The 26,002-nt window shown below is 35.6% G+C and overlaps 1 protein-coding gene across 2 annotated transcripts in view; it reads left to right on the top strand.

Annotated features, from left to right (window-relative positions):
- The first annotated feature begins 666 nt into the window (after nt 1–666).
- Nucleotides 667–26,002, top strand: part of FANCL (FA complementation group L) — an 83,431-nt gene continuing 58,095 nt past the window's right edge. For both annotated transcript variants that reach the window (XM_032652938.1, XM_032652939.1), the window contains exons 1-5: nt 667–787; nt 9,978–10,036; nt 12,042–12,102; nt 14,562–14,618; nt 19,757–19,857. In XM_032652938.1, coding sequence (XP_032508829.1) covers nt 692–787; nt 9,978–10,036; nt 12,042–12,102; nt 14,562–14,618; nt 19,757–19,857 — 374 coding nt within the window. In that variant the 5' untranslated portion in view covers nt 667–691. The remainder of the gene's footprint in view (nt 788–9,977; nt 10,037–12,041; nt 12,103–14,561; nt 14,619–19,756; nt 19,858–26,002) is intronic.

Here is a 26,002-nt window from a genome sequence, read left to right as displayed (position 1 = left end):
AAGAATGTTCAAGAAGTCTAACCCCATTCTGAGGGCAGTAAAAATGGTAGGGTGTATGTCTTACTCATTTTTGCACAGCCTGCAGCCCCTTATAATGATGTTTTGCAAATACTTGGGTTCAAAAATGTAATGCACTATGATTGGAATCAAGTAACTGTGCAGTAAATATTAAGTTCTTTATTTAACCACCCCTTAGTAAAAGGGAATGGATAATTACCATTCCTCAGTTAGAAATATGTTCAGGAAGTGTTGTTAAAGAAAAATTAACTTCGGTTCATTAAGTCCATCAGCAATTTTCCCTCTTGTTTTGCCTTGGATATTTGTGAGTGCAGTGCAGCAGAACTAAGTCTGGTGTTGACTTGAGTCTGGTTTAATATACATATCCAAAAGGGTTCTTGGGACAATCAAGGCTAGTATGAGCTTGTTCGGTCAGACCTGTGAACCTAAAAACAAGCTTCCCTCCTGCCTCCAGTTGGCGCCAATTCTGCCTCCCGCCAAGCGGCATCTATTCTGGCTGACCCTGAGCTCAGGTGTCCCGAGTAGCCTCAGACCTTCATTTCTGCCCGCGGATGCCTGGAAGTTTCTTCCCGCCAATGGCACGGGTTTCCGCCTCTCTACGCCCTAGGCGCAGGCAGGACTGCGCATGTGCGGGGCCCGGCGGCCGCTGGTGCGTCTCCGCGGACCGAGAGCCATGGCGGAGACAGAAGCGAGCTTGCTGCGCCAGTTCCCACTGCTTCTACCCCAGAACCAGGCGAAAACCGTGTATGAAGGATTCATTTCAGCTCAGGTACTCGCCCGGGTGTTGCTCTTTCGCTAGGAGAGCCTCCTTCTGGCGGCGCAGCCCCGGCCCTGAAGTCTGTGACCGGAGGGGTTAGGGGCTCGAGTTTGTGGGGATTGAGAGGGGCGGCCAGTAAGGACTCTTAGGAGACTAGAAGTTTGAGAACCGTGGGCCGTTGCTGGAAACCCGTTCCTGGCTGTCGCCTCCACGCCTGGGCCGGGGTCGCTGCCCGGGACAGGACGCTGGGAGGCCCGCGTACGCGCCCGGGCGGGGAGAGGACGGGCCACGCCCCCTCGTCCCCGCCACTCGCAGAGTTTTGCCTCGCTCCTAACTGTGTCTGTCCCACGTTTGAACTTTTGTTTTAATTGGTCAGTTTTTTTGCTTGTCTTTATTCTAACATGCCCCACCCCCACGAAGGTTGGAGGCCATTCAGAGGGGAGTCTGCGCTCCCGCATTATATTCGTGTTTCCTGCAGAAAGAACGTTTTGGAGGAAAACCTGATTTTGGCTCTCTGCCAAGTCCTGGTTACCGGGTCTCATCAGTTCGCGATGTTTTGTAGGAAATCTTGACAACCGAATTAATCAACTTTGCTGATTCCAAGTGGCCTCTCTTGTGGAGTTTATTACCCATAGTAAACACGTGTAGAGCTTTGAAGTTTACAAAGCGATTTCCAAGTACAATATCTCACTTAATCCTCAGGCCTCGGAGGCAGGAAATTTTTTTAAAAAGTCTTTATTCTCGTTTTATAGTTGAGTAAATCAAGGCATGGGAAAGTGGAGAGATTGTTACTTGTCCATGATCGCAACGGACTCCCTTAAACTCAGGCTATCTGATTCCACTCCTGGGTTTTTCCTTCTCTACACTGCATCAAGCTACCTTAGGTGAGAATTTTGAGTATAGACTTTGCTTCCTGGCCATTACATTCAACATTGTGCCCTCTCCCTGAACAGCGCACTTACTTTTTGAGAATAGGGGCCATATTCAAGGAATTAACATGTGTTTTGAAGTTTCCTCAAGACACATAGTAATCTCTCAAAACTATTGAGTGAATTATTAAATTCACATGTTAAATGAAAATTTTACCTACCCCTAAGAATATTAAGTGTAGAACTAATCCTCATACACTGATTAAGGAAAGGTTAAAGACCATAGACTTGGACTTCATTTGTTTTCGGATTCATTGTGACTCTCGCAGAAAGTAGAGGTTAAACGTCATTGTTACTTCTGGAATAAAGTTAATTCACGTTTTCCTTCCCCAATTGGAAGTATTGATCTTGAATTACCTCGTTGGAAACTTTCACAGCATTTAGAAAAATTGAAGAGATGATACTAAGTTCCATTTTTATCAGAACCATGTTGTACCTAATTTTAGGCATTTTAAGGAAAGTATTTTGTATTTTATGTCTGTATCTGGTAAAGCCTCTTAGAAAATATGTGTAGCCATCAAAATTCAGATTAGATGAAATTATTTTATCCTGGCTATAGCTACAATTCTCATTTGTACTTGCTTTAAGCAGCTTGTTGAAATCCTAACCTAAAGATTTTATTTAACATTGTTTTGTTTTGGTGGAGCTGGTTTTGTCTAAAAATGTGTCTTGTATATAATTTCAAATTTATAGAAAAATAACAAGGATGTAGGAAGAATTTGAGTATACTCTTTAAGGGGGTTCACCATTTTACATTTGCCCCTTTTGATTTATTATTCTGAGTATGTGTATGTGGGTGGATGTGTACACACATTATTTCCTTGAACAGTTTCAGATTAAGTTGCAGACACAGTGTTCCTTTATTCCTGAATACTTAAGTGTATATTTCATGAGAACAAGGACATACCCATACATAACCAAAATTGTCAAAATCAGGAAATTGAATCATCATATAATACCATTACCTAATCTGGAGTCCAAATTCACATTTTGTTAATGTTGCAATTATACATTTTTTATACCTCTTCCCAGCCCCCTAACCATCTGATGTAAAATCTCACATTACATTTAGTTGTCGTGTCTCTTTAATCTGGAATAGTTCCTTAGTCTTTCTTCGTTTTTCATGAACTTGACATTTTTTGAGTACATGTTGGTCATTAGGTAGAATGTCCCTCAATTTAGATTTGTCTGATGTTTCTTCATCATTAAATTCAGGTTATGCAATTTTGACAGATATGCCACAGAAAGAATATTGTATCCTTTTTAGGGAGCGAGATGTCAGCAGGTGTCATTATTGATGATGTTATCTCTGATCACCTGTTTAAGGTAGCATCTGCCAGATTTTCCTATTGTAATTATTAAGTACTTATAGGAAGCTACTGTGAGGCATCAAACCCCCTCCTCCCCCACCCTGTTGTAGCAGCCATTGACTCTTGTTTGAATCAGTTAATTGAGGTTTGCCAATGATGATTTTCTAACTCTGTCATTTCTTCTATATTTGTTAATTGGCATTCTGTGATAAAGAGTGGCTTTCCCTTTACCATTTATATCAGGCTCATGGATTTTAAAAATAATTTATCTAATGGATTATAATCCTTACTTCCCTATTTGATGTTTAAATTGTCCCAGATTTGGCCAGTGAGAGCACATTTTTATTGATATGTTTTTAACGATTTGCATTTTCCTATCAGCACTGTTTTAAAAGTGTCTTGTAAATACTGACATGTAGTGTTTTATCATCATTTTTTCGAACTTAATTTTAATTTGTAGTTCCCCTGCACCTGGGAGTTATTTAATAGAAGATTAAAATTTTTGCTCATGGAAGGTCTTGTTTCATTTTAATTTTGTCATTTCTAGTTTTATTGCATCATGATTAGACAGTGATGTTTATAAAACTTCAACTCTTTGTAACTTAATTGATCCTTTAATTTTAAATTTTATTTATTTGTTAGTGATCTGTGTGAATAAGTGTTTTCTCTATTATCGGGTTCTTTCTTTTCTCTTGAGTGAGCTTTGGTAGTCTGTTTTCTTCAAGGACTTTTCATTTCATCTGAGTTTTTGAATGTATTGGTTTTAAAGTTGTTTTTAATATTCTCTTATTATCCTTTTAATGGCTCTAGGATCTGTAATGATTACCTTTTGCTGTATTCCACACCTTAGTGGCTTAAAACAACAAACATTCATTATCTCACCTTTTTTATGGATCAGGAATTTGGATGTGACTTAGCTGGATGATCCTGGATAAGTGTTTCTCCTGAACTTGCAGTGAAGCTGTTGGCCAGGATGTCTCTTATCTAAAGACTTGACTAGAGCTGGAAAATTTGCTGCCAAGATTACTCATTCACATAGCTATTGACTTCAGGCCTCAGGTTTTTACTTCTGCTAGAGTCCTCAGTTCCTCATCACATGGACCTCCATAGTGTTGTTTGACTGTCATTACAGTATGGCAGCTAGCTTTCCCTGAGTAAGTGATAAAACAGAGATCAAGCAGAAAGCTGCACAGTGCTTTTTCTCCCCCAGCCTCTAAAGTTACACATTTACTTCTGTTTTATGCCGTTTATTAGAGGCAAGTCTCAAATCCAGTCCATATTCAAAAGGAGATGAGGCACCAACACTTAAAGGTAGAAGTATCAAAGAAATTATGAATATATTTTAAAGATATCTCCTATGCCCATTCCTGATATTGGTATTTTGTGTCTTTTTTTTCCCTGATGCATCTGGATAGAGACCTATAAGTTTATTGATCTCTTCAGAGAACCTACTTTGATTTCATTGATTTTTCTCTATTTTCTGTTTCTGTTTCATTGATTCCTGATCTTAAATTTCCTAATTTGTTTGAGTGGAAGATTAGGTCATTGATAATGAGACCTTTTTCTTTTATAATGCAGATGTTCAGTGCTATATGTTTTCTTTCAAACATTGCTTTAGCTGTATCACACAAATTTTGGTATATTTTCTTTTTTTTTTTTTTTTTTACAGTTCAAAATACTTATTAATATTTTCTTTGACCTATAGGTTACTTAGAAGAACAATGTATCTCTTAATATTTGAGGATTTTCCAGATATCTTTTTTGATATTGATTTATAATTTAGTCCCAGTATAATTCGTATGATTTGAATTCTTTTAAATTTATTGGAACTTATTTTATGGCCTAGAGTATGGTCTATTTTGGTAAATGTTCTGTGCATACTTGAAAAGAATGTATATTATGCTGCTCTTGGGTAGAGTGTTCTATAAATGTCAGGTCAAATTGGTTCATAACACAATTCAAGTTTTCTATATACTTACTGATTTTCTGTCTATTTGTTCAGTTAATGAAAGCGGGTGTTGAAATTTCCACCTACATTAGTCCCCCTTTATCTGCAGGGGATATATTATTCCAAGGCCCCAGTAGATGCCTGAAACTGTGGATAGTACCAAATCCTATACGTACTATGTTTTTTCCTATATATTCATACCTATGATAAAGTTCAATTTATAAATTAGGCACAGTAAAGGAATATCTAAATTGCCAGTGTCACTACTCTTGCGTTTTGGGGTCATTATTAACTAAAAGAAGGGTTACTTGAATACAGGCACTCAGATAGTAGGACAGTGGATCTTATAACCGAGACAGCTATTAAGTGACTAACAGGCCGATACCCTGGACAGAGTGATTCACATCCTGGGTGGGATGGAGTGTAGCAGCGTGAGATTCCATCATACTACTCAGAATGATGCCCAATTTACGACTTAAAAATTGTTTGTTTCTGGAATTTTTCATCTAATATTTTCAGTTGACCACAAATGACTGAAACTGCAGAAAGTGAGACTGTAGATAAGGGGGGGCTATTTTATAATTTTTTTTTTTCAATTTCTACTTTCATTTCTGTCAGTTCTTCCTTCATATATTTTGAAGTTCTTTAGGTACATAAACTTTTAGGATTGTAAGCACTCTTGCTGAACTGACTCCTTTATGATTCTGAAATGATCCTTTTTATCCTTGGTAATAATCTTTGGAATCTTGGCATTTATATTTATTGATACTAATGTAGTGACTCCAGCTTTTTTTTTTTTGATTAGTGTGGCATGGTTTATCTTATTCCATTCTTTATTTTATGCTTATTTGTGTCTTCATATTTAAGGTGGATTTCTTCTGGGTCTTGCTTTTTTATCCAATCTGATAATCATTGCTTTTTACTTGGGGGTTGTTTAATTAACCCTTTACATTTAATGTGACTGTTGATATGGTCGGGCTTAAATCTAGTATCTAGCTCTTTGTTTTGTATGTGTTCTATGTGTTCTTTTATTTATTTTTTATATTTTCCGTTTTCTGCATTTTACATTAATTGAGTTTTATAATTTTGTTTTATCTCCTCTGTCAGCTTATTACCTGCTTTTTTTTTTTTTTTCTTAAGTAGTTGCTATATTTTATCTCTCTTTTCTGGTGTTTGCTTTAGGGTTTACAATATGCATCTTTAATTTACCATAATCTACTTTCAAGTATACCTCTTCCCTTATGGTGTAAGAATCTTACAGTAGTTTACTTGTATTTCTAATCTCCTGGTTTTGTGCTGTTGTTGCCATATATTTTATTTCTGTTTATCTTATAACCTTCCCAATACAGTATTAATTCTCTTTTAAGCAGCTGATTAGCTTTTTCTTTTAATTAATAGACTTTTATTTTTTAAGAACAGTGTAGAGTTACAGAAGAATTGAACAGATGGTAAGGAGAGTTCCCATGTACCATCTCCTTCCCCACACAAACGCAGTTTGTCCTATTATTAACATATTAGTATGGTACATTGTTACAATGAATGAACCAATATTGGTACCTTATTATTAACTCAGGTCTGTACTTTATTCATATTTCCTTTGCTTTTACCTAATAACTTTTTTTCTGTTCTGGATTCCCATCCAAGATACCATGTTATTATGTCTCTTTAGGCTTCTCTTAGCTGTCATGGTTTCCTTGTTTTTGCTGACTCTGACTTCTTTATGATTATGAAATGACCTGCTTCATTGAGGAATACTAGTCAAGTATATTGTAGGATACTACTCTACTAGAATTTGTCTGATGTATTTCTCATGAATAGGCTGGGGTTATGTGTTTTTGAGAGGAACATCACAGAGTTTAAGTACCATTTCATCACATCATATTAAGGGTACACATTGTCAATATGATTTATGACTGTTGATACTAACCTTGATCACTTGGCTGAAGTCGGGTTTGTCAGGTTTCTCTACTGGGAAGTTACTCTTTTTTCCCCCTTTCCGTACTGTACTCTTTGGAAGGAAGTCACTGTGCGCAGCCCTCACTAAGGAGCGGGGAATTATGCTCCCCCTCTTTCAGGTGGGGTATCTATGTACAGTTGACCCTTGAACAATGCAAGGGTTGGGGTGCCAACCCTCATGTGCTCGAAAATCGACATATCACTTTACAGTCCTCTCTCTGTATCCATGGTTCTGCATCTGTGGATTCTGCCAACTGCAGATTGTATAGTACTACAGTATGTATTTATTGTAAAAAAAAAAAAAAAATCCATGTATAAGTGGAACTGCACAGTTCAAACCCATGTTGCTCAAGGGTCAACTTAATTTATCTGGAGTTCTGTATGGGAGATTCATTTCTCCATTAATTCAATCATATCAGTATGGACGTATGGATATTTTACATTTTGAGTTATATTCCAATACTACTTTATTTGTTGCTCAAGTTGTTCGAGCTTTGGCACAGTCAGTTATCCTTTAAAGAGATTTTTAAAAATAAGAAAAAAGATCTTTTATATTTACCTGTATATTTACTGTTTCTGATACTCTTGTATATCCAGATTTTTCACCTTGTTTCATTTACTTTCTTCCTGAAGTTCTTCCTTTAACATTTCTTGTAGTGCATGTCTGCTAGTGATGAATTCTTTCAGTTGTTTTCTGTCTCAAAAAATTGTTGATTTGGCCTTTTGAAAGATACTTTCACTGGGTATAAAGTTCTAGGTTGACTGTTTTTATTTTAGTGCTTTAGCAACGTTGCTTCGCTGTCTTACATTATTATGTATGAGAAATCTCTACTCCTTTTTATCTTTGTTTCAGGAGTTGTGGCACATGGGCTCAGTAATTGTGGCTCGCGGGCTCTAGAACGCAGGCTCAGTAGTTGTGACGCACGGGCTTAGTTGCTCCGCGGCATGTGGCATCTTCCCAGACTAGGATCGAACCCGTGTCCCCTGCAGTGGCAGGTGGATTCTTAACCACTGTGCCACCAGGGAAGTCCCAGTAGCTTAGTATTGATGGAGACATTATCTTTGTGTCTGTGAACAATTGCAATAGTTTATTAAATTCCTCATTCAAGAATACCCTCTTTTGTCTGCAAAGTGCAGTTTACTTTATGGATGAGTTTTTTGGGTAGTGTTGAAGGAGGAGTTGAGTGTTTTTATTTTGTTACAGAAGATCCTAAGTCTACCATAGTTGGTACTTTTCCCTCCTAACACCCAGTTTCCAAAGGATATCTCTTTTACCATCTTCTTCTACATTTCTTATCCAAGATGAGATCCTTGACTTTTGTGTTGATAATAAGTCCCCTCCCTGTAATTAGTGCTCTGATTTACCAGAAGTGTTTATTATTATTATTTGCACATAGTCCAGTCCCCTCTTCTGTCTTCCATGCATTTTTTTTTTTTTTTTCTGAATCCCCTAGCTCTCTAAAAGGACTTGATGTGGGGGCCCCAGGGTGGAAACCACTGGAGCCCCAGGGTGGAAGACACTGGAAAGTGGTTTAAATTTTTCTTCTTAGAGGTAATTTTGAAGTTTATGGTATTCTCTTTCTTCTGATTCTGCCGAAGACATGGGATTTTTGTGGTTCTGTTTGTTCTTAATTTTGATGTATATAGTTTTTTGGAATGATACGTGGAGAGATTCAGATTTAGGCAACTGTCAGTACTTTTGTTCCCTGTAAGTCTGGAAAATCTGCTTCATGAGAGCAATTAACATTTTTTCTATGGTTTAACTAAAAAAAGATAATTTGGGACATTTTCTTGAATCAGAAAAGTATTATGGCATGTGACATGGCATTTGCCCTTTTAAAATGGTTGGATTTTGCAAATAAGGGACTTTGGAATTTTATTCTTTCACATAACAGATCAGTAGAGTAGTTTTACTATTTTTCATGTAAATTTTGAATTCCAGATTGTTCTTACACCTATGTGTGGGATGTCTGTAAAGTTAGGTTAAAGTTACTACATAATACCTTTTAGCGCTTTAATGAAATAGTGAATTATTGTTACTTGACCTTTTGAAAAGGTCAGTAGTACATTTTGTTTCATTTTGTTAAAGGACATTTGAATGTAATGAAAGTCAGAACTGCAATATTACCATGAAAGTAAAGGTTATGGGGTACATTTAATTGTGTTCCTCTATTTTTGAAACTGCTTTGAGGGAGACTGCTAAAATTCTCGTGGTAATTGTTTTTCAAGAATTTTATTACTCTTTTTCATTTTATACTGTTGGAGTAAAAGATTATATTTCTGTTTGTCTTTTTCTGCTTACCTTTGCTCAGACTTCATGTGTCTTATCCTATTTAAGGTACAAAGTTTAAGCTGCTTACCCATTCACTTTCTCAAGAAAGTAAAACTGAATATATTTCTCAGAGAACTGTCCTTCTTTCCTTGGAAAGATTCTTGAGTAAAATTTGGTCTTTTCAAATGTATAGTTAATGAATATTTAAATTAAAATAACTTAATATTTTAGGGGTTTTATTAAAGTTCTGCGAGTGTGGGAGAATTAAACATACTCTGATTTATGAAAATATTTCTGTCTATATATTTAGATTATTTAAATATATTTTCTCTTTATTGAACTCTGGAAAATTACAAATATGAAGCCTATAATTATTATATATTACTTTACATTATGATTTTTTCTTCTGTATTCAAAGCAATTTGAAGGAATTTCCTTTTTCTTTATTTCCTAAGAAATAACGTTTAAATTTCTTCTTTATGTCTACATTAACAGTTTCTTAGTATTTCTTATTTATGTGAGTAAATTTTTCTTTAAAAACAAAATCCTATCTTAGTGTTTTGATTACCCAACAATCACAAAGTTTCTGACAGACATTTTTGAGTTATTTTCCCTCAAATGCACTATTCTGTTGCTTATATTTTAGCAAGTATTTGGATAAAGTTGATACCTTTTAGAAAATAAAGGAAAATATTGCCTTTTTTATGTGATTCTGTTTGACTTCTCTTTAAGTGAAAGATGAAATGAATCTTCTTTTTTGAATGAACCTTCTTAATGTTTCCCACAGGGAAGAGATTTCCATCTTAAAATATTGCTGCCCAAAGACTTACAACTGAGGAATGCAAGGTGATGTGGTGTTTTGTTATATACTGTACATGCATCTTGGTGGGATGAGCAGTTGTTAATCTGGTATAAGCTGATTCTAGTCATCAGAGTTCTGCCTAAAATGCTTATTAATCAGTTAACCAGAAGCATTTCTGATTTTTCCAAATCAGTGTGCTTTGTAAATGATTTTCCCTGGTGTTGAAGTGTTTTTCAATGGTAACACATTCTCTAATTTATTTATTTTTTAGTTAAAGCAGTGAACAACAAGTGAGAATATTTGGAGAATACAAAAGAATTAGAAAACTTTGTTTCCAGCTTTTGACTGATGTTAATTATGTGTATGTTCAGTCGTGGGAAGACCCCCAGTTCGGTCCTGATAGAAATTAGGTGTCAACATGGGCTGTTGGTATGGACAGCCCTTCAAGGAATGTCAAGAGACAAGATTAGAAATTTAGGATTTAGGTAGCACCTAAAATCTCTTTTCTGCTCCAGAATATCTGAGGGTAGGAAGGGAGGAAGAATCCAGAGACAGTTACAGTAGAACTGACAGGATTTTGTGACTGGTTAGAACTGGCAGGTAAGACAGAAAGAGGAGTGGAGGATTCTTTTCAAGTTCCTAACTCGGATCACTAAGCTAGAGAAGAGATCACAGATGGGAGAAGTAGAACAGGAGTTGTTTTAAGACATATCAGATGTTAAATATCAAGAGGAGATTTTTAGTAGGTAGTAGTGGTTTGGTGTGGAAGTTGAGCATGAAACTTGGAATGGAGACGTATGTAGAAGTCACAGTAGGCGTAGGATTTGGGGCCATGAGTATGGATAGACTTTCTAGTGCCTGCATGGATAGAGTGAGAAGAGAAAGCCAGTGACAGAATCTTGAGGGTAGAGCAGTGTTTAAAGGACTGGTAAATAAAGAGGACCTTGGAAGAAGACAAAGGATTGACCAGAGTAGTAACAGGAAAACTTCAGCAGTTGTCTCTGAAGCCAAAGAAAGAGAGGCTTAGAAGGGGAATGGTTAACAGTGCTGACTGTTGCAAAGGGATCAAGTTAGATTGCATAGGTTTCATGTAGTGGTTGAAGCCAGCTTTTATTGGGGTTTTGGGAGTGGGTAAGTGGATAGAAAGGAAATGTAAACAGTATAAACTACTTTGAAGAACAGGAGTGGCCAGAGAAGGGTGTGTAGTCAAGGAGGAGTTATAATTATGTGGTTTTTTAAAAAAATAAGATTTGCTTGAACAAGTTAATATTATGGAGAAAAAAAAACAACTAGCAGAAAATAAGGATACCACAGTAAAGGGATAATTAGTGAATTGATGCGATTGAATTGGTGGGAAGGGGTGGAAAGCACATTTGATGAAGGGGTTTCCCGTGGGCTGTTGAATGAACTACTCTGCCTCTATGATAGGAGATAGCAGTGGAAATGAGGGTTAGCAGACCAAGAATGGAGGGTCATGATGGTGTGAAAAGATCATGGTTGGGAAAACTCTGAGGGGCTTTCTACTTCTAGGTAAGTAAAAGCAATTCCTAGAAGAGTTACTTACCTAGTAACATTGAGAGTGCAGCTGAGGTGAGCCAGTAGATAGATGAACATTAACTTATCACTACTTACACAATTAAAAGTATGTCCTTAATCTGGAATTGAAAGAAGAATAGATTGCTACACATGCTTTCGCAAATACAAGTTCTGTTTATTATGATCAAAACTGTTGTTTTTATTTAACCTCTCTTGGAGAAGAATCCAATTCAAGAAAACTTTGCTTTGGATATGTTAAAATTTTTTTAAAAAAGTACTGTTTTGTTTGCATGTTGTTTGCTGATTGCAGTTATTTATATTTTGAATAAAATTAGTACCGACAGTTGGAAGACATGATTTTCAACAGTACCCGTGATAAAAATTTTATTAACTTGTCAGCATTATCTTTGTCATTCTTTTCTACGTATGTACATGTTTGAGTTAGCATACAAATAAGTTTTTCCTTTTAATTCTGAACAATGAATAAACCATGTTGTTCCATTAAAATTTTAGATTACTATGTAGTTGGCAGCTGAAAGCAATTCTTAATGGATATCATCATGTAGTGCAACAGGTAAGTCCTTTAAAAGGTTTGTTTTAAGCGAGGGTAAGAAGTTACTAAATATACTCTATTTTAAAGACCTATTTTGCAGAGTGTTACAACTGGTTTAGTAGTTGCTGAATTCTGTAGGTTTCACCTCTATCTAGCAAATATTTTAAGGATCCATATTTTATATAAAACGTTTCCTGTCTCAGAATCCTCAGCACATCTCCGGCCAGCATTTGTGTCGAAACTTTATTTCCATCCTTGAGACTTTAGGGTCTTCAAATGCATACACCCTATCCACCTGAATAGTGGTGGTACCAAAAAATCCCAGGACCCATTTGGGAGTTGAAGGATATCTGTGGCAAAATGCAATTGTAGTTCAAGATTAGCAACAGAAAAGGTGAAGTGGAAATCACTTAGGATCATGCATGCATATGTAATGAGAGTAGATGTAAAGGCGGCATAGGTGCGATATAGGCAGGATTTATTTAGTTATTCTTTATTTTTAAAAAATTTTATAACTGTAAGTTTCTACTTTTGACATCCTTCACCCACCATCCACCTCTCCATCCCAGTTCAGTTATTCTTAATGTTTAGGTTCCTCTACCTGAAAATTCCTTCAAAGATTTTTGTTTGTTTCTCTAATCAATTACTGAAGGAACTGAAAATAATGAAATGCCTCTTGTAGGAAAATAAATGGAAGTAGAACTGCCTTTCTTTTAATGCTTTATTCAGTTGTGTGTTTTTCCTGATTTCCTATACTTTCTCTCTTAAAGCAGGTTATTATCTATGAAACTGACAATGACAGTTACTCTCACTTAAAGCGGTACTGAACCACAAAGAAATATAGGAAATAAACTATTTGATTTGTAGAATGTAGGCTGTCGCTGCTGGCAGTATAATTACAGCAGATTTTTAAGGGGATGTTTAAATTATTTCCCTCTGTTTTCTCTTCACCACCCCTTCCCCATCCACTGAGACTATATTGTATACTAAAGTTTAAGAAATGAATCTAATGAAATATCTAAATAGCTTGAAGAAAAACTGTTAATGAAGACTAATAATAATAATAAATTCTATAACAGTTTTTCTCCACCAATTCGCCAAGAGAATTCCTAGAAAAAGTTCCAATTACTGATCTCCTACCTGCCCTCCAGTTGGTCATGTACAACCCAGTATTAGTTTCAGTCTTTGTTTTATTCCAAAGTCCAGTTGAATGTTACTATTCTTTCCTTGTATCATTTTTAACTTTAGTAAATATGGGTTGGGGGGGGTCAGCAATTTTTTTCTGTGAAGAACTGGATAGTACATTTTTCAGGTTTTGTGGACCCTTAAGATCTCCGGCATAACTACTCTACTGTGCCCTTGTAGCACCAAAAGCAGCCTCGACAAGAGGTGAATGAATAGGTGTGGTTGCATTTCATTATGACTCTGTTTACAAAAACAGCTATTGGGCTGGATTTAGCCTCTGAGCTGTAGTTTGCACACTTTGGTATAATTTATTATTCCTCTCTAGTAACCTACAGGGGAAATATTGTATAGAAGAAGGGAAAGTCAAAGACTTGTTCCACAAACATGTGCCCACACAAAGCTGTGTTAAGATGTGAATCATATGTCTCATGTATTGTTGAAATATCTTCGATTATTATTTTTCTCATGTAAAGACAGAAATTTACATATCCACTTCAGAACTGTGTGGTGGTAGTGCAGTGCATCAGAAAAAGTAACAAAAATAACATTTTGATTTCAAGCAGAGAAATGATGTAGAGATTTGTCTAAGAAAGCAATTTTAAATGAGAATTTTTTTTGCTTTCTTTAATTCTATAATAATTTTCTTTTAAGAATCAGATTTCTAGGAAATGGAGCCATGACACTTTAATTCATTATATTTCAGAAGTTATTTCCTTTTTGCCATTTTATTGTAACTGTTCTACCTTATTGAAAGATTGACTTTTTGAATTAATACGGGTTAGTTGTGAAAGGACAAAATTAACAATTATAGGTAGTCTTTATTAAGGTAAAGGAAAAAATTAAAATAGGCAGTTTTATTGATTAGTTGTTAATTTATTGCTCTGACTAGATTCTTTTAATTGTATAGATTTCCTGATTTTTATATTTTATGCTCCTCTTAACAGTCCATTCATACTTTTTTTTTTGGTAAGTAGTGCTGTGGTTTGCTAGATTGCTAAACTTGACAGTAGTCAGTGCTGAAGAAATAGAGGAATGTGTGAGATTTTAAGTGGCATTCTTACATAATTCAGTATATCTCACCAAAATAGATTTGAGGGCTTTAATTACTCTTTCAGAATGAAATTGGTAGGAATAATAGGGTTGATGACCAATACTTTAATTCTTATACTTTTAAGATGTAGATAGCTAATACTTTTTTTCCCCATATTCACATGGACTTGGATTTTATTTCCATTTCAGCACGTGGAATATTCATTGTACACATGAAATTAATTGGAAATGTTGTTTTGATCTAGAGAATGCAGCACTCTCCTGATCTAATGAGCTTTTTAGTGGAGTTGAAGATGGTTTTGGTAAGAATTTGTTTCCTAACACTGTCACCGTATGCTGTAAATCTTGAATGTTTTTGTAATTCCTTTAAAAACCAAATGATTAGAACTTAAAACTTCTCAACTCCCAATCATTAATGTCTTATTTTACTCTGTGCATAAATACAGATGGTACTTTTCTGAAAGTAAAGGAGTAGGAGTAGAACCATGTGTAAGAACCAATTTGATTGTATCCTAAACTGGGCACACTTGACACTAGTCTTGCACACGTGGTGAAGAAATAAAATGTACTTCTGGTCTGTTAGAGAATGTCACATCTACAGAGAGATTAAAAAGTCACACATAAAGATATAATGCAATGTGTAAATAATTTTGTATACAACTACGGATTTCTGAAAAATTTGTTAGGCTTCATTCCATATATACAGTTACATATGATAATTGATTATTCAGTTAACTGTACATAAAATACTTGATTAACAGAAGAGGGAAGACTACAGGAAATACCCACGGGCCCATGACCTAACTTCAAAGTTTTGCCAATCATATTTCTTCCCCTGCTCTTTTAGGGGAAAGGGACTGGAGCACTTTAAAAGAAACCCTGGATGTTGTATCCATTTCTCCATAATATGTCAGATTATACGTCTAACACTTAAAGAGGTTTTTTGTCTGTTTTAAAATATGCTGTTATAATGCCAATAAAGTTAGTGCTAATTCTTTATAGCTGCTCTGTTTGTATCAGTAGGCAAACACAGTCCACACATTATATTTAGTTGATATGTCTCTTAAGTTTCTTAATTACTTCCTATAGCAGCGTCTCCTCTTCCCCTCACCATTTTTTTTTTCTTCTTCTCGTGCCATCTACTCATTGAAAAGCCAGATTATGTGTCCTATAAAATTTCCTGCATTCTGGATTTGGTTTATTAGATATTCATGGCGTCTTTTAACATATTCTTCTACCTTTTTTGTAATCTGGCAGTTAGATCTAAGGGTCTCCACAGAATTGGGTTCATTTGCTCTGGTAAGAATACTTTGTGCTCTGTACTTCTCACCCTGCATCAGGAGGTACATGGTGTCTGATAGTTCCTCGTTTAGAGGAGTTAAGATTGATCAATAGGTTTAGATCCATCTAATATAAAGTTTCCCATCAGCCTATCACCTACTGATTTTAGCTTCCAATGACAGTCATTGACTACATCCACTCTTTCATTAGGGATTGCAAAAGGTGATTTTTAAAAATCCATCATCTATATTTATTAGCTGAAAATCTTTTACAGAGAAGAATTTCCCTTCATCAGTTATTTGGTTAATTTGTGGCATAGCTTATACTGGAGAGATAGGATAAATGCTTGTTTCTTTTTCCTTTTTTTAAAAAGTCAATTTTTAGAATAATCAGTTGGTGCCTAGCAACTCGAAACTAATGCTTTTTTAAAATATTATTATGAACCTGTGAGTTTTTTAATATTTTATTAACTTTAGTCCATTGCAGTCATTATTCAGTGCTTAAACTGTACCATTTTTGGTCAGTGTAAGCCCCTTCATGTTGGCTCCTGAGTTCTTTTAACACAACCCAAGCTTTGCTTTATGACACCATTTGCCCCAGTTTCATTGTCATCCTATTTTTCCGAAGAGCTGTGGTTTTTTTTGTAGGAAATGATATTTGAATGCCACAGTCTCAAAACTGGAGTGTTCATTGGTATTAATTCTAGGCCTTTTCAGTGGACAAAGCCTGAAAAAAATGCTTTTTTAGAAAGAAAACAATCATGAGTTCATTTCAAAATTTTCATTTCAAATTTGGCATAGGGATTTTACTTCTTTGACTTTATGCTTATATCTCTTTTTAATCTGAAAATTTTCATTTTGAATATTAACATAGTCATTTTATTATGTTTTTACTTGTATGTTTTACTTATGCTTTTCCCATATCTATAAAATATTTCTTTACATTTGTTTTACAAAATTACAATACCGATATATAGCTACTGACAACTGAAAGCAGTTTGATATTTCTTTGTGGTTCTTTTTTGAGGCCTTCTTATTGTTAGGAGCAGCTGCCACATATTCAGAGCTTATTTACTTGCTAGATTCGTCTTGAGTCCTTTTTTTAATCCTCATAACAACCCGCTGAGGTGGAGCTTTGGTGAAAAGTTTGGGATCAAAATAAAGAGTATAAAAAAAAATCAGATTCTAAAGTTTAAATTTTGACTAATAAATTTGTAAACCCTAATTAATAAGGATTATCAACATTCATTATCAATTTCGTCAAAGGCCACAACAGGATAACCTTAAAAAATGTAAGGTGAAGAAGTGAAGCGTATTTTGGTTTACATCTCCTTGACATTGAACAAGTTTGAAAAGTTCCTCCTTTTGTCTTTTTATCATAATTTTGATAACCTGTACAAATAGGACAAAGGCAGTGATCCCCAACCTTTTTGGCACCAGGGAGTGGTCTTGTGGAGGACAATTTTTCCATGAAGCTGGGGGGTGGGGGGGTGGGGGAGATGGGGGGATGGTTCAGGCGGTAATGCGAGCCATGGGGAGCCGCAGATGAAGCCTTGCTCACTTCCCCCGCCGCTCACCTCCTGCTGTGCATCACCTCCTGCTGTGCATCACCTCCTGCTGTGTGGCCCTGTTCCTAACAGGCCTCAGACCAGTCAGCGGCCTGGGGGTTGGGGATCCCTGGAGTAAGGGAACCAGAGTAAAAACTGTATATACTGTGGCTCATTACTACTGAAGCTAACTTTAAGCTCTATCGGTCATTTAATTTTGAAGAAATACTCATTAGTTTAAAATAATTGGAGATTGATCTCCAATTCACAATACTCTATTTAGTACATTTGTTATTGCATTTCTGAGTAAAATGAGATCCTGTACTTCAGCTTTCTGAAGAAATTGTGGACAGAGTTGGTGATACTATTGCACATTTATGGCACTGTACCTAAAAATGTAAGAATTTGTAGTTTATTGGGTTGTATTGTTAGTAATAGGGTTCATTTAATATAATCATTTAATATAATTTAATTCATTTAATATAATAATAAATATAATAAACTTTCTCAATACTGGTGAAAGTATTGAGAATGTTGCCCAAATGAAATCAGTAGGTGTTGATCTTATTTCAGGAAATTTTGTTAAATCTCTCATGGAGTTTCCTAGTAATAATTAGGCGTATAGTAGGAGCTTGTACATATCTGATAAATGAACAGTTGTTTTTTTGCGGTACGTGGACCTCCCACTGTTGTGGCCTCTCCTGTTGTGGAGCACAGGCTCTGGACGCACAGGCTCAGCGGCCATGGCTCACGGGCCCAGCCGCTCTGCGGCATGTGGGATCTTCCGGGACCGGGGCACGAACCTGCGTCCCCTGCATCGGCAGGCGGACTCTAAACCACTGCGCCACCAGGGAAGCTCTGAACAGTTGTTTTAAAAGAACTCAACAGGGTAAATTATTTTATTCCTTTTTTATGGCTGAGTCACTGAGTGCCTAAGGCCTCAAAACTTGGAAATGTTTAAAATTAGGAATTAAAACCTGTTTGTAAAGCCTGTGTTCTTTCTACTATGTACCTTTGCTTCCTTGTCCACAAAGAACACTTTGCTTCTCTGCCTTTGCCCTTTTCTCTGTTACAGTTCTAAAATAGGAATAACTTGTCTGACCCAAGGTAGAAGGCAGAGTTTACAAATGTCATATACCTAGATTAAAGTACATTTTTATTATTATCCAAGTTTATTTTAAACTTCAGTATACGTGATAGTAGTAATTAATATTTTTGAATTAAAAAAATTTGCAAATAAATACTGTATAGCTATTACATCTATAAGTCCAGGAACAGTATTGACATTAGTAGTAATATTAGTAACAGGATAATCTTAATAGTACAAATTTATTTCTGTGGACCATCAGGCTATCTATATACAGCATTAGGTATTTAGTTTATAAAAAAGCAGTGTACTTTTTGTCTTGTGGGAGCTTCCCTTCTAATTCACATTGATGTTCTGGGCTTTACAAACCTGCTTTCACAGTTTGGTTTGTTTGCTTGTTTTTATCCTAAAGCAGATTTAGAACTCTATTAAAGTAGTTTCAGTAAACAGTCCTGATTTTGAAACGCTATTTTGTAAAAATCTATTCTTTCTAGTGTTACCTCAATTTAATTGTCTCCTATCCTTGTTTAAAAAAAAAAAAGGATAAGGACTACTAAGTATATACTTAAACAAATAAAAATTTAAACTTATTATTAGGGTTACCAGAAGTATTTATAATTTTTATACTTCTTCCCATCTGGTTTTGTTATTTATTATATCTGGTTTTTAATTTCTTTATTGGTTTTTATTAATTAATTTCTGGTTTTATTATTTCTTTTTATAATAACCTTTTGATAATCCAGACCATGTGAACATCTGTATAGATACATTTATTTTTACTTTCCAAATAAGGTATTTGTCTAGGTTAGCACCTTTGAAATAACTGGTAATTTTCAGCCTCAGCAACTCTAGTGATATTTGTATTGCTTGTAAAAATGTAAATTTTAGTTTTGTGTGGGGGAACATAAACCATCTTAAAGATATCACGGGTGGGCTTAGCAGGGAAAGGAGCTGTGATCTAGCCAGATAGATGACAAAACACTTAGCTGGTCTGGGAGTAATACAGCATGTAAGTCAGTGAAAGAAATTAACAGGTATATATTTATTGTGATAATGAAGGGTTTTTGTAAGAATGTGATTCACAGAGGTGTGCAAATGTATCAGTCTAGGCAATAGACTAGAGTTCAGGCTTTTCTTTAAAGGTACATGTTTCTTTATATCAACAGGAGTAGAAAAATAGTGAAGCCTTGAGAATGAGGAGGTTTTGTGTGTGTGTGTGTGTGTGTGTGTGTGTGTGTGTGTGTGTGAATTTTTTTCATCTCTGATAGGCATAATAGTCTAGGAGAACATGAGAGTCTTAAGTTTGTATGGTGTAATAATTGACAGTTTTACATGACCTTCAGTACAGTCCTTTACCCTTTTCATGTCTTTTTTTACGAGAAGGGGAATCATTCAGCTGGATTTTCCATAAAAATAATGGATACTTTAGTTAGGCGCAAAGATTACAGAATTGTGTTTCGTAATCAGGTACTAATAATTCATTGTGTAGCATTCTGAAGCTGATTCAAGTTTTTTCTTTTAAACAGGAAGTTGCTTTAAAGAATAAAAAAGAGCTGTATGTACTACCTCCTCCTCCCCAGTTCTACTCAAGCCTTATTGAAGAGATAGGAACTCTTGGTTGGGATAAGTATGTCCATTTTAAAATGTTTTAGAAATGCCTTTCTCTTATGCATTTCAATTTAAGATATGTGCAGTTTTAGCAATTTATTTTGCACTGTTTTTAGTCAAAAGTGTCATGTAGTTAGAGTATCTGATGCTTATTGTGGCTGTGAATTAAAGGTATATCATCATAAAAAAATTGACCTACAAGGTAGCATTCTAAATATAATTTGGAAAAAAATAACATTTTTATGTACACAGTAAATTAAGATGTTACCATATTTTCACTGAACATATAACGTTTTTTTTTTCTTTTAGTGAGATATAATTGACAAAATTTTTACATACTTAAAGTGTGATGATTTGATATACCTATACATTGTGAAAGGATTGCCACAATTGTATTAATTAACATTCATCACCTCACATATTTGCCTTTTTTTCTGACAGTTTTTCTGTTGCTATTATATGGAGGGGAGAATTTTAGGAACTTCTGACTGCCATTTTCACTGACATCACCCAATATATTTAGTTTTATGTCTATTATCTTGCTGTATGTTTTCTATATTTGTCTCATGTATTTTGGGTTTTTTTCTTCATCTGCCTTTATTTGAATTAATCACAATTTTTATTATATTTTTCTTTCTATTAACTTGTTAGGTTTTTTTTTTACTATTTTAGAGGTTACCTCAGAGATTACGACATACACATAGCAAAATATACATTGTTATCTTTACCAATTTTCTTATATTGCGAAGATCTAAAACTCTTGAATGCATCTTCTCCCCTTTGTTGTGTTGTTGTTATAATGCATTTTAATTCTATATTTAAATTTGACAAACATTGTTGTTTTTAAAGTCAGTATTTTTATACACACACAATTATTTCTCCCAGTGTTCTTCATTCCTTCCTTACTGCATTTCTATCCTGTCTAGAGTAATTTTCCTCCTGACTAAAGAATTCCCTTTAATGTTTGTTTATTGAGATAAAATTGACACAGAACATTATATTAGTTTCAGATGTACAACATACTGATTCAATATATGTATGTATTATGAAATAATCACCACAAGAAGTCTAGTTAACATGCATAAGTACACAGTTACATATTTTTTTCTTGTGATGAGAATGTTGAAGATTTATTCTCTTAGCTGCTTTCACATATACAATCCAGTTGACCCTTGAGCGTCACGGGGTCTTATATGCAGATTTTTTTCCAATAAATGTACTACAGTACTATCCGATCTGCTGTTGGTTTAATGTGTGGATGTGGAACTGCAGATATGGAGGGTCAACTGTGAAGTTATAGGTGGATTTTCGACTGTGTTGGGGGTTGGTGCACCTAACTGCCATGTTGTTCACGTCAGCTGTTCGATATTATTAGCTGTAGTCACCATGCTGTACATTACACTCCCACTAATTATTTTCTAACCGGAAGTTTGTGCCTGTTGACCTCTTTCACTCATTTCACCCACCCTCCACACCCATCTCTGGCAACCCCCAATCTTTTCTCTGTATTTATGAATTCAGTTTTTTGTTTGTTTGTTTTGCGGTACGCGGGCCTCTCACTGTTACGGCCTCTCCCGTTGCGGAGCACAGGCTCCAGACGCGCAGGCTCAGAGGCCGTGGCTCACGGGCCCAGCCGCTCTGCGGCATGTGGGATCCTCCCGGACTGGGGCACGAACCCGTGTCCCCTGCATTGGCAGGCGGACTCTCAACCACTGCGCCACCAGGGGAGCCCTATGAATTCAGTTTTTTAGGGTATGTTTTTAGATGCCACATTATAAGTGAGATCATACAGTATTTGTCTTTTTCTGTCTGACTTACTTCACTTAGCATAATGCCCATTATAGGTCATCCAGGTTGTTGCAAATGGCAGGATGTCCTTTTTTATGGCTGAAAAGTATTCCACTGTGTGTATATATATATATATATATATATATATATATATACACACGACATTTTATTTGTTCATCTGTCAGTAGACACGGGTTGTTTCCATGTTTTGGCTATTGTAAATAATGCTGTAGTGAACACGGGTGTGCAGATATCTCTTAGGCATTGTGATTTTGTTTCCTTCGGACATATACCCACAAGTGGAATTGCTGGATCATATTGAAGTTCTGTTTTTAATTTAGAGTGCGTACACATTTATAATTGCTGTATCTTCCTTGTGGATTTTCCCTCATCATTAAATGTTTCTTTTTGTATCTAGCAATATTTCTTACCTTAATGTCTACTTGGTTAGATATTAGTATAACTCTACTAGATTTTAATGCTCTGTTGAAATTCCCCATCTTTTTCTGTTTTTTTTTTTATGGTTGTTTTAAAATTTTTCTACCTACTCCCATAATCTAGATCCCCTTGAGTCTCTTTTTCTTTTTTTCTTTTTTTCTTGTGGTTTTCTGTCATATAGTCCTGGATCTTGGCATTCCTAGTGCTTTTATTAATTTTTGTTAATAGGCTTAATTTTTTTAGAGTGGTTTTAGGGTCATTGCAAAATTAGGAGGGTACAGAGATTGCCCATGTACTTTCTGCCCCTAAATACACGCATAGACTCCACCATTATCAGCATCCCCCATCGGAGTGGTACATTTGTTACAATAGATGAGCCTACATTGACACATTGTTATCACCATTGTTATCACCCCAAAACCATAGTTTATATTAGGCTTTACTCTTAGTGATGTACATTTTATGGTTTTGGACAAATGTATAAAGACGTGTATCTGTCATTATAATATTGTACAAAGTAGTTTCATTGCCCTAAAAATGCTTTATGCTCTACCTATTCATCCCTCCCTCTCCCCTGACCCTTGGCAACCACTGTTCGTTTTACTGTCTGCATAGTTTTGCCTTTTCCAGAATATCATATGGCTGGAATCATACATTATGAAGCCTTTTCAGATTGGCTTATTTCACTTAGTAATACGTATTTAAATTTCCCCTCAGTCTTTTCATGGCTCATTAGCTCATTTGTTTTTAGCACTGAGTAATAGTTCATTGTCTGGGTGAACCACAGTTTATTCACCTACTGAAGGACATCTTGGTTGCTTCCAAATTTTGGCAGTTATGAATAAAGCTGCTGTAAACATCTATGTGCAGGATTTTCATGTGGACGTTATTTTTCAACTTTGTTGGGTGAGTACCAAGGCCTAGACTTTTTTTTAACAGCAGAGAGTGAGGGTTTTTCTTTATTTTCACAATTGAATCAATACAAAACTGAATACTGTATAACAAAAAAAAAATGTAAAACCTTAAATCTCTGTGTCTCTTCTCAATAACATGATTGCTTTTTCTTTGGGGGGAAAAAAACCAAAACAACAAAAAATACAAAACGGCAAAAGGGAAATGAGGAAACTGGCTTAATTGTAGGCATTCTAGTTAATGCACCTTTTTTCACTGTCTTGGCTGTTCTTCTGTACTTGCCCTTGGCCATTCAGGCTGCAGTGCTATGCCTAATAATATTTGTTGTGTTGGAAATCGTGTATTATAAAGTTTGGAAGCTCCAGATGATATTTTCTTCTACAAAGGGTTTACTTTTTTCTTTGCTAGGAAAATAAAGTGGGGGCACGTTGCCATAGAGACTGAAGTGGTTCAGGGTGGGTTGTCATTTTTGCAGGGTTCTTACTGCTCCTCTCCCTCTCCCAGGCTATAACCCTCCAGAGCTTTCAAGCAAGAGCCAAGTGTGCCCATTTGGATTTCTCCCTTGGTAGATCCTAAACTCTAATCTTTGTCTTCATTAGGCTAGTTTACCTTTAGCCCATTAGAGTCTGGGTTTCATTTTGGGCAGTGCTTCATATACCTCTTGTTTACTTTGCTTTGACCGGTAACCCTCCAAGGGTTCCCACTGAGAGCTTAGGGATGTTCACTGGGACTTTTTCCCACTGGTGGGTTCTAAATTCTAATAAATTTCTCCTCAGTATTATGAGATTTCTAAATATTATCCTTTTTTTTCATTGGCTTACTGCTTGGCTTTTTATCCTCTTATCCCTTGCAGTTTATTAAAAGTTTTGATGGAAAATTGCCAGAATATACGGCCGCAGTCTCTGACCCTACCTTTTCACCAGATTCTGGCCCTTTAAGTCTGTTATTTTTATTTCTCTATCCTCAAGAGATTGCCAGAAATGCTGTTAGGGTTTTTGTTTTGTTTTTTTGTTGTTGGTTTTTTTGGTTTGATTTTTTTGTTTTTTGTTTGCCACTTACTAGTAGCTCTCTGCCTGTGCCATTTACCCAGATCCTCCTTTTCTTGCCCTATGCCCAGAATTGCTAAATACCCTGAAGGAAAAATGGCTGAAGTGTTGGCTTACGTCTCCTCTGTTCCCCCTTCTTCAGGACCTTGGTCCTTCAAGTCCTGGTTGCTTTAGCAATTTTTTGACATCTTCAAACTTTTTATTTTCTTTTCCCTTTCATCAGGCTACTTTAGTTGTTCTCAGTGGAAGTTTTGGTCTTCAGTAAGGCACTCCATTTTAGCCAGAAATGGATGTTACATATAATTTTAAATGTACTATTATGGTGATATTGAGGACCGGTTAATGCGTATTCATGAAATTACATTTTATTTGATAAGGTATCATTCCTGAATAGGATTTGGGATGGATGAAACCTTTTTTAGAAAATTTAGCAAAACAATGGAGGGGAGAGACAGAAGACAAGTAATGAATTGAGATGTACTCTTAACAATTCTGCTGAAGTTATGAAGATTCTTGAGGCGTTGATGTTATGGACCTGATCATTCTTTGGATTTAAAGTGATAGAAAAGAGAAAAATTATTTTGACTTATTTTCTGATGCTTAAATGTTAAGATCTCAGTGTTTAGAGGATAGTTAGGAATGGAGGAAGGGTTTGGAAAGGGAAGAAGAAATGTTCTTCTAGTTTTATTTCTGTTATTTTGATATAGTCAGTTTGAGGCAGTTTTCTACGCAGATGTGACATTATTGGGAGAACTCCAGTAATGAAAATCAGTTGAAGCATTGAGTATGCAAATATCAGATTTTTGAATTGTTCATTTTTTCCCACCTATTATTTATTGAATGCCTATAATGTAAGGCAGTGAAGATACACAAGCAAGACTTAAGATTCCTCATGGAACTTATATCTAGTGGAAGAGTCAGAATTTAAGTAGATGAATCCCAGTAGTACTTAATTCTAACTCAGATAGGTACTATGGTATATACTTATAGGATTTTTGAGAGCTGTTAGCAACAAAGTTATAAGAGAAATAGTGCAAGTATATAAAATATTTTATGGAATAAATGTTTTCATAGATAAATAGGAAGTACTGACATTGCTTTGCTTTATATACATTGTTCTGATAGTGGAGAAAAGGAACAGGTCTCTAACTTAGATAATAGATGAAAGCCAAAGGTAAGGATATGAATGCCTCTACCATAGCATTCATCATAATATAAATGTTTGTCTCCTCCTTAGATTATTATATATAGGAACTTCCATTTTTAAGTTCCTGCTAGCTACTTTATAGAGTTCTTGTTTAATTCTCAGAATAAGTTTCAAGATACATATTTTCATCCCCAGCTTTGTATATGAGGTGAGTGTACATTGCCAAGGCTGGCTGCATAACAGTGCTCAGGCTTTGGCGTGAATGATGGCTCCCTGGAGTTGTGCTGTGGGGATAGCTCTGGTATGGAGCCTTTAGTAAAGTTCCCTCAAGTACTTGGACATAGTTTTTATTAGTTTTCAGCCTCAAAGTGTGACTATCGCACCACGGATAAAATTGGCCATGTGCAAAATGATAGTTTTGAAATCTGTTGCTTAGATTTATGAAAGCTCATAGTTTAACTATAGTGACTAGGATGCATGATTGAATTAGAATATACCTGCTGTTACCTAATCATTAGTTTCATAGTCTTTACAAATAAACAGTGTGTTAGCAGAAGAGAAGTTGTCTGCATGGATTGATTGTGAGAAGCCAAATAGTATGATTTTGTCCGTATTTATCCAGCACTGTCTGGCGAAGTAAGAACATCTCCTTTCAGTTTTATTTTTGTGACTTAATTCTTAAATCGGGCCTGGTATACTTGGCACACTGATAATACTGGGTTTCAGGACCCTCAGAGCTACAGATGAGACCTGAACTGTGCTGTCCCCATGCTAGAATTGTTACTTTGTGAGGTGATGCCTGAGCAGCTGTCTAGCTTCTTAATTTAAAATAT

The sequence above is a fragment of the Phocoena sinus genome, chromosome 13, assembly GCF_008692025.1.
Source record: "Phocoena sinus isolate mPhoSin1 chromosome 13, mPhoSin1.pri, whole genome shotgun sequence".
NCBI lineage: Eukaryota > Metazoa > Chordata > Mammalia > Artiodactyla > Phocoenidae > Phocoena > Phocoena sinus.
This window is presented reverse-complemented; position numbering and strand designations above follow the sequence as displayed.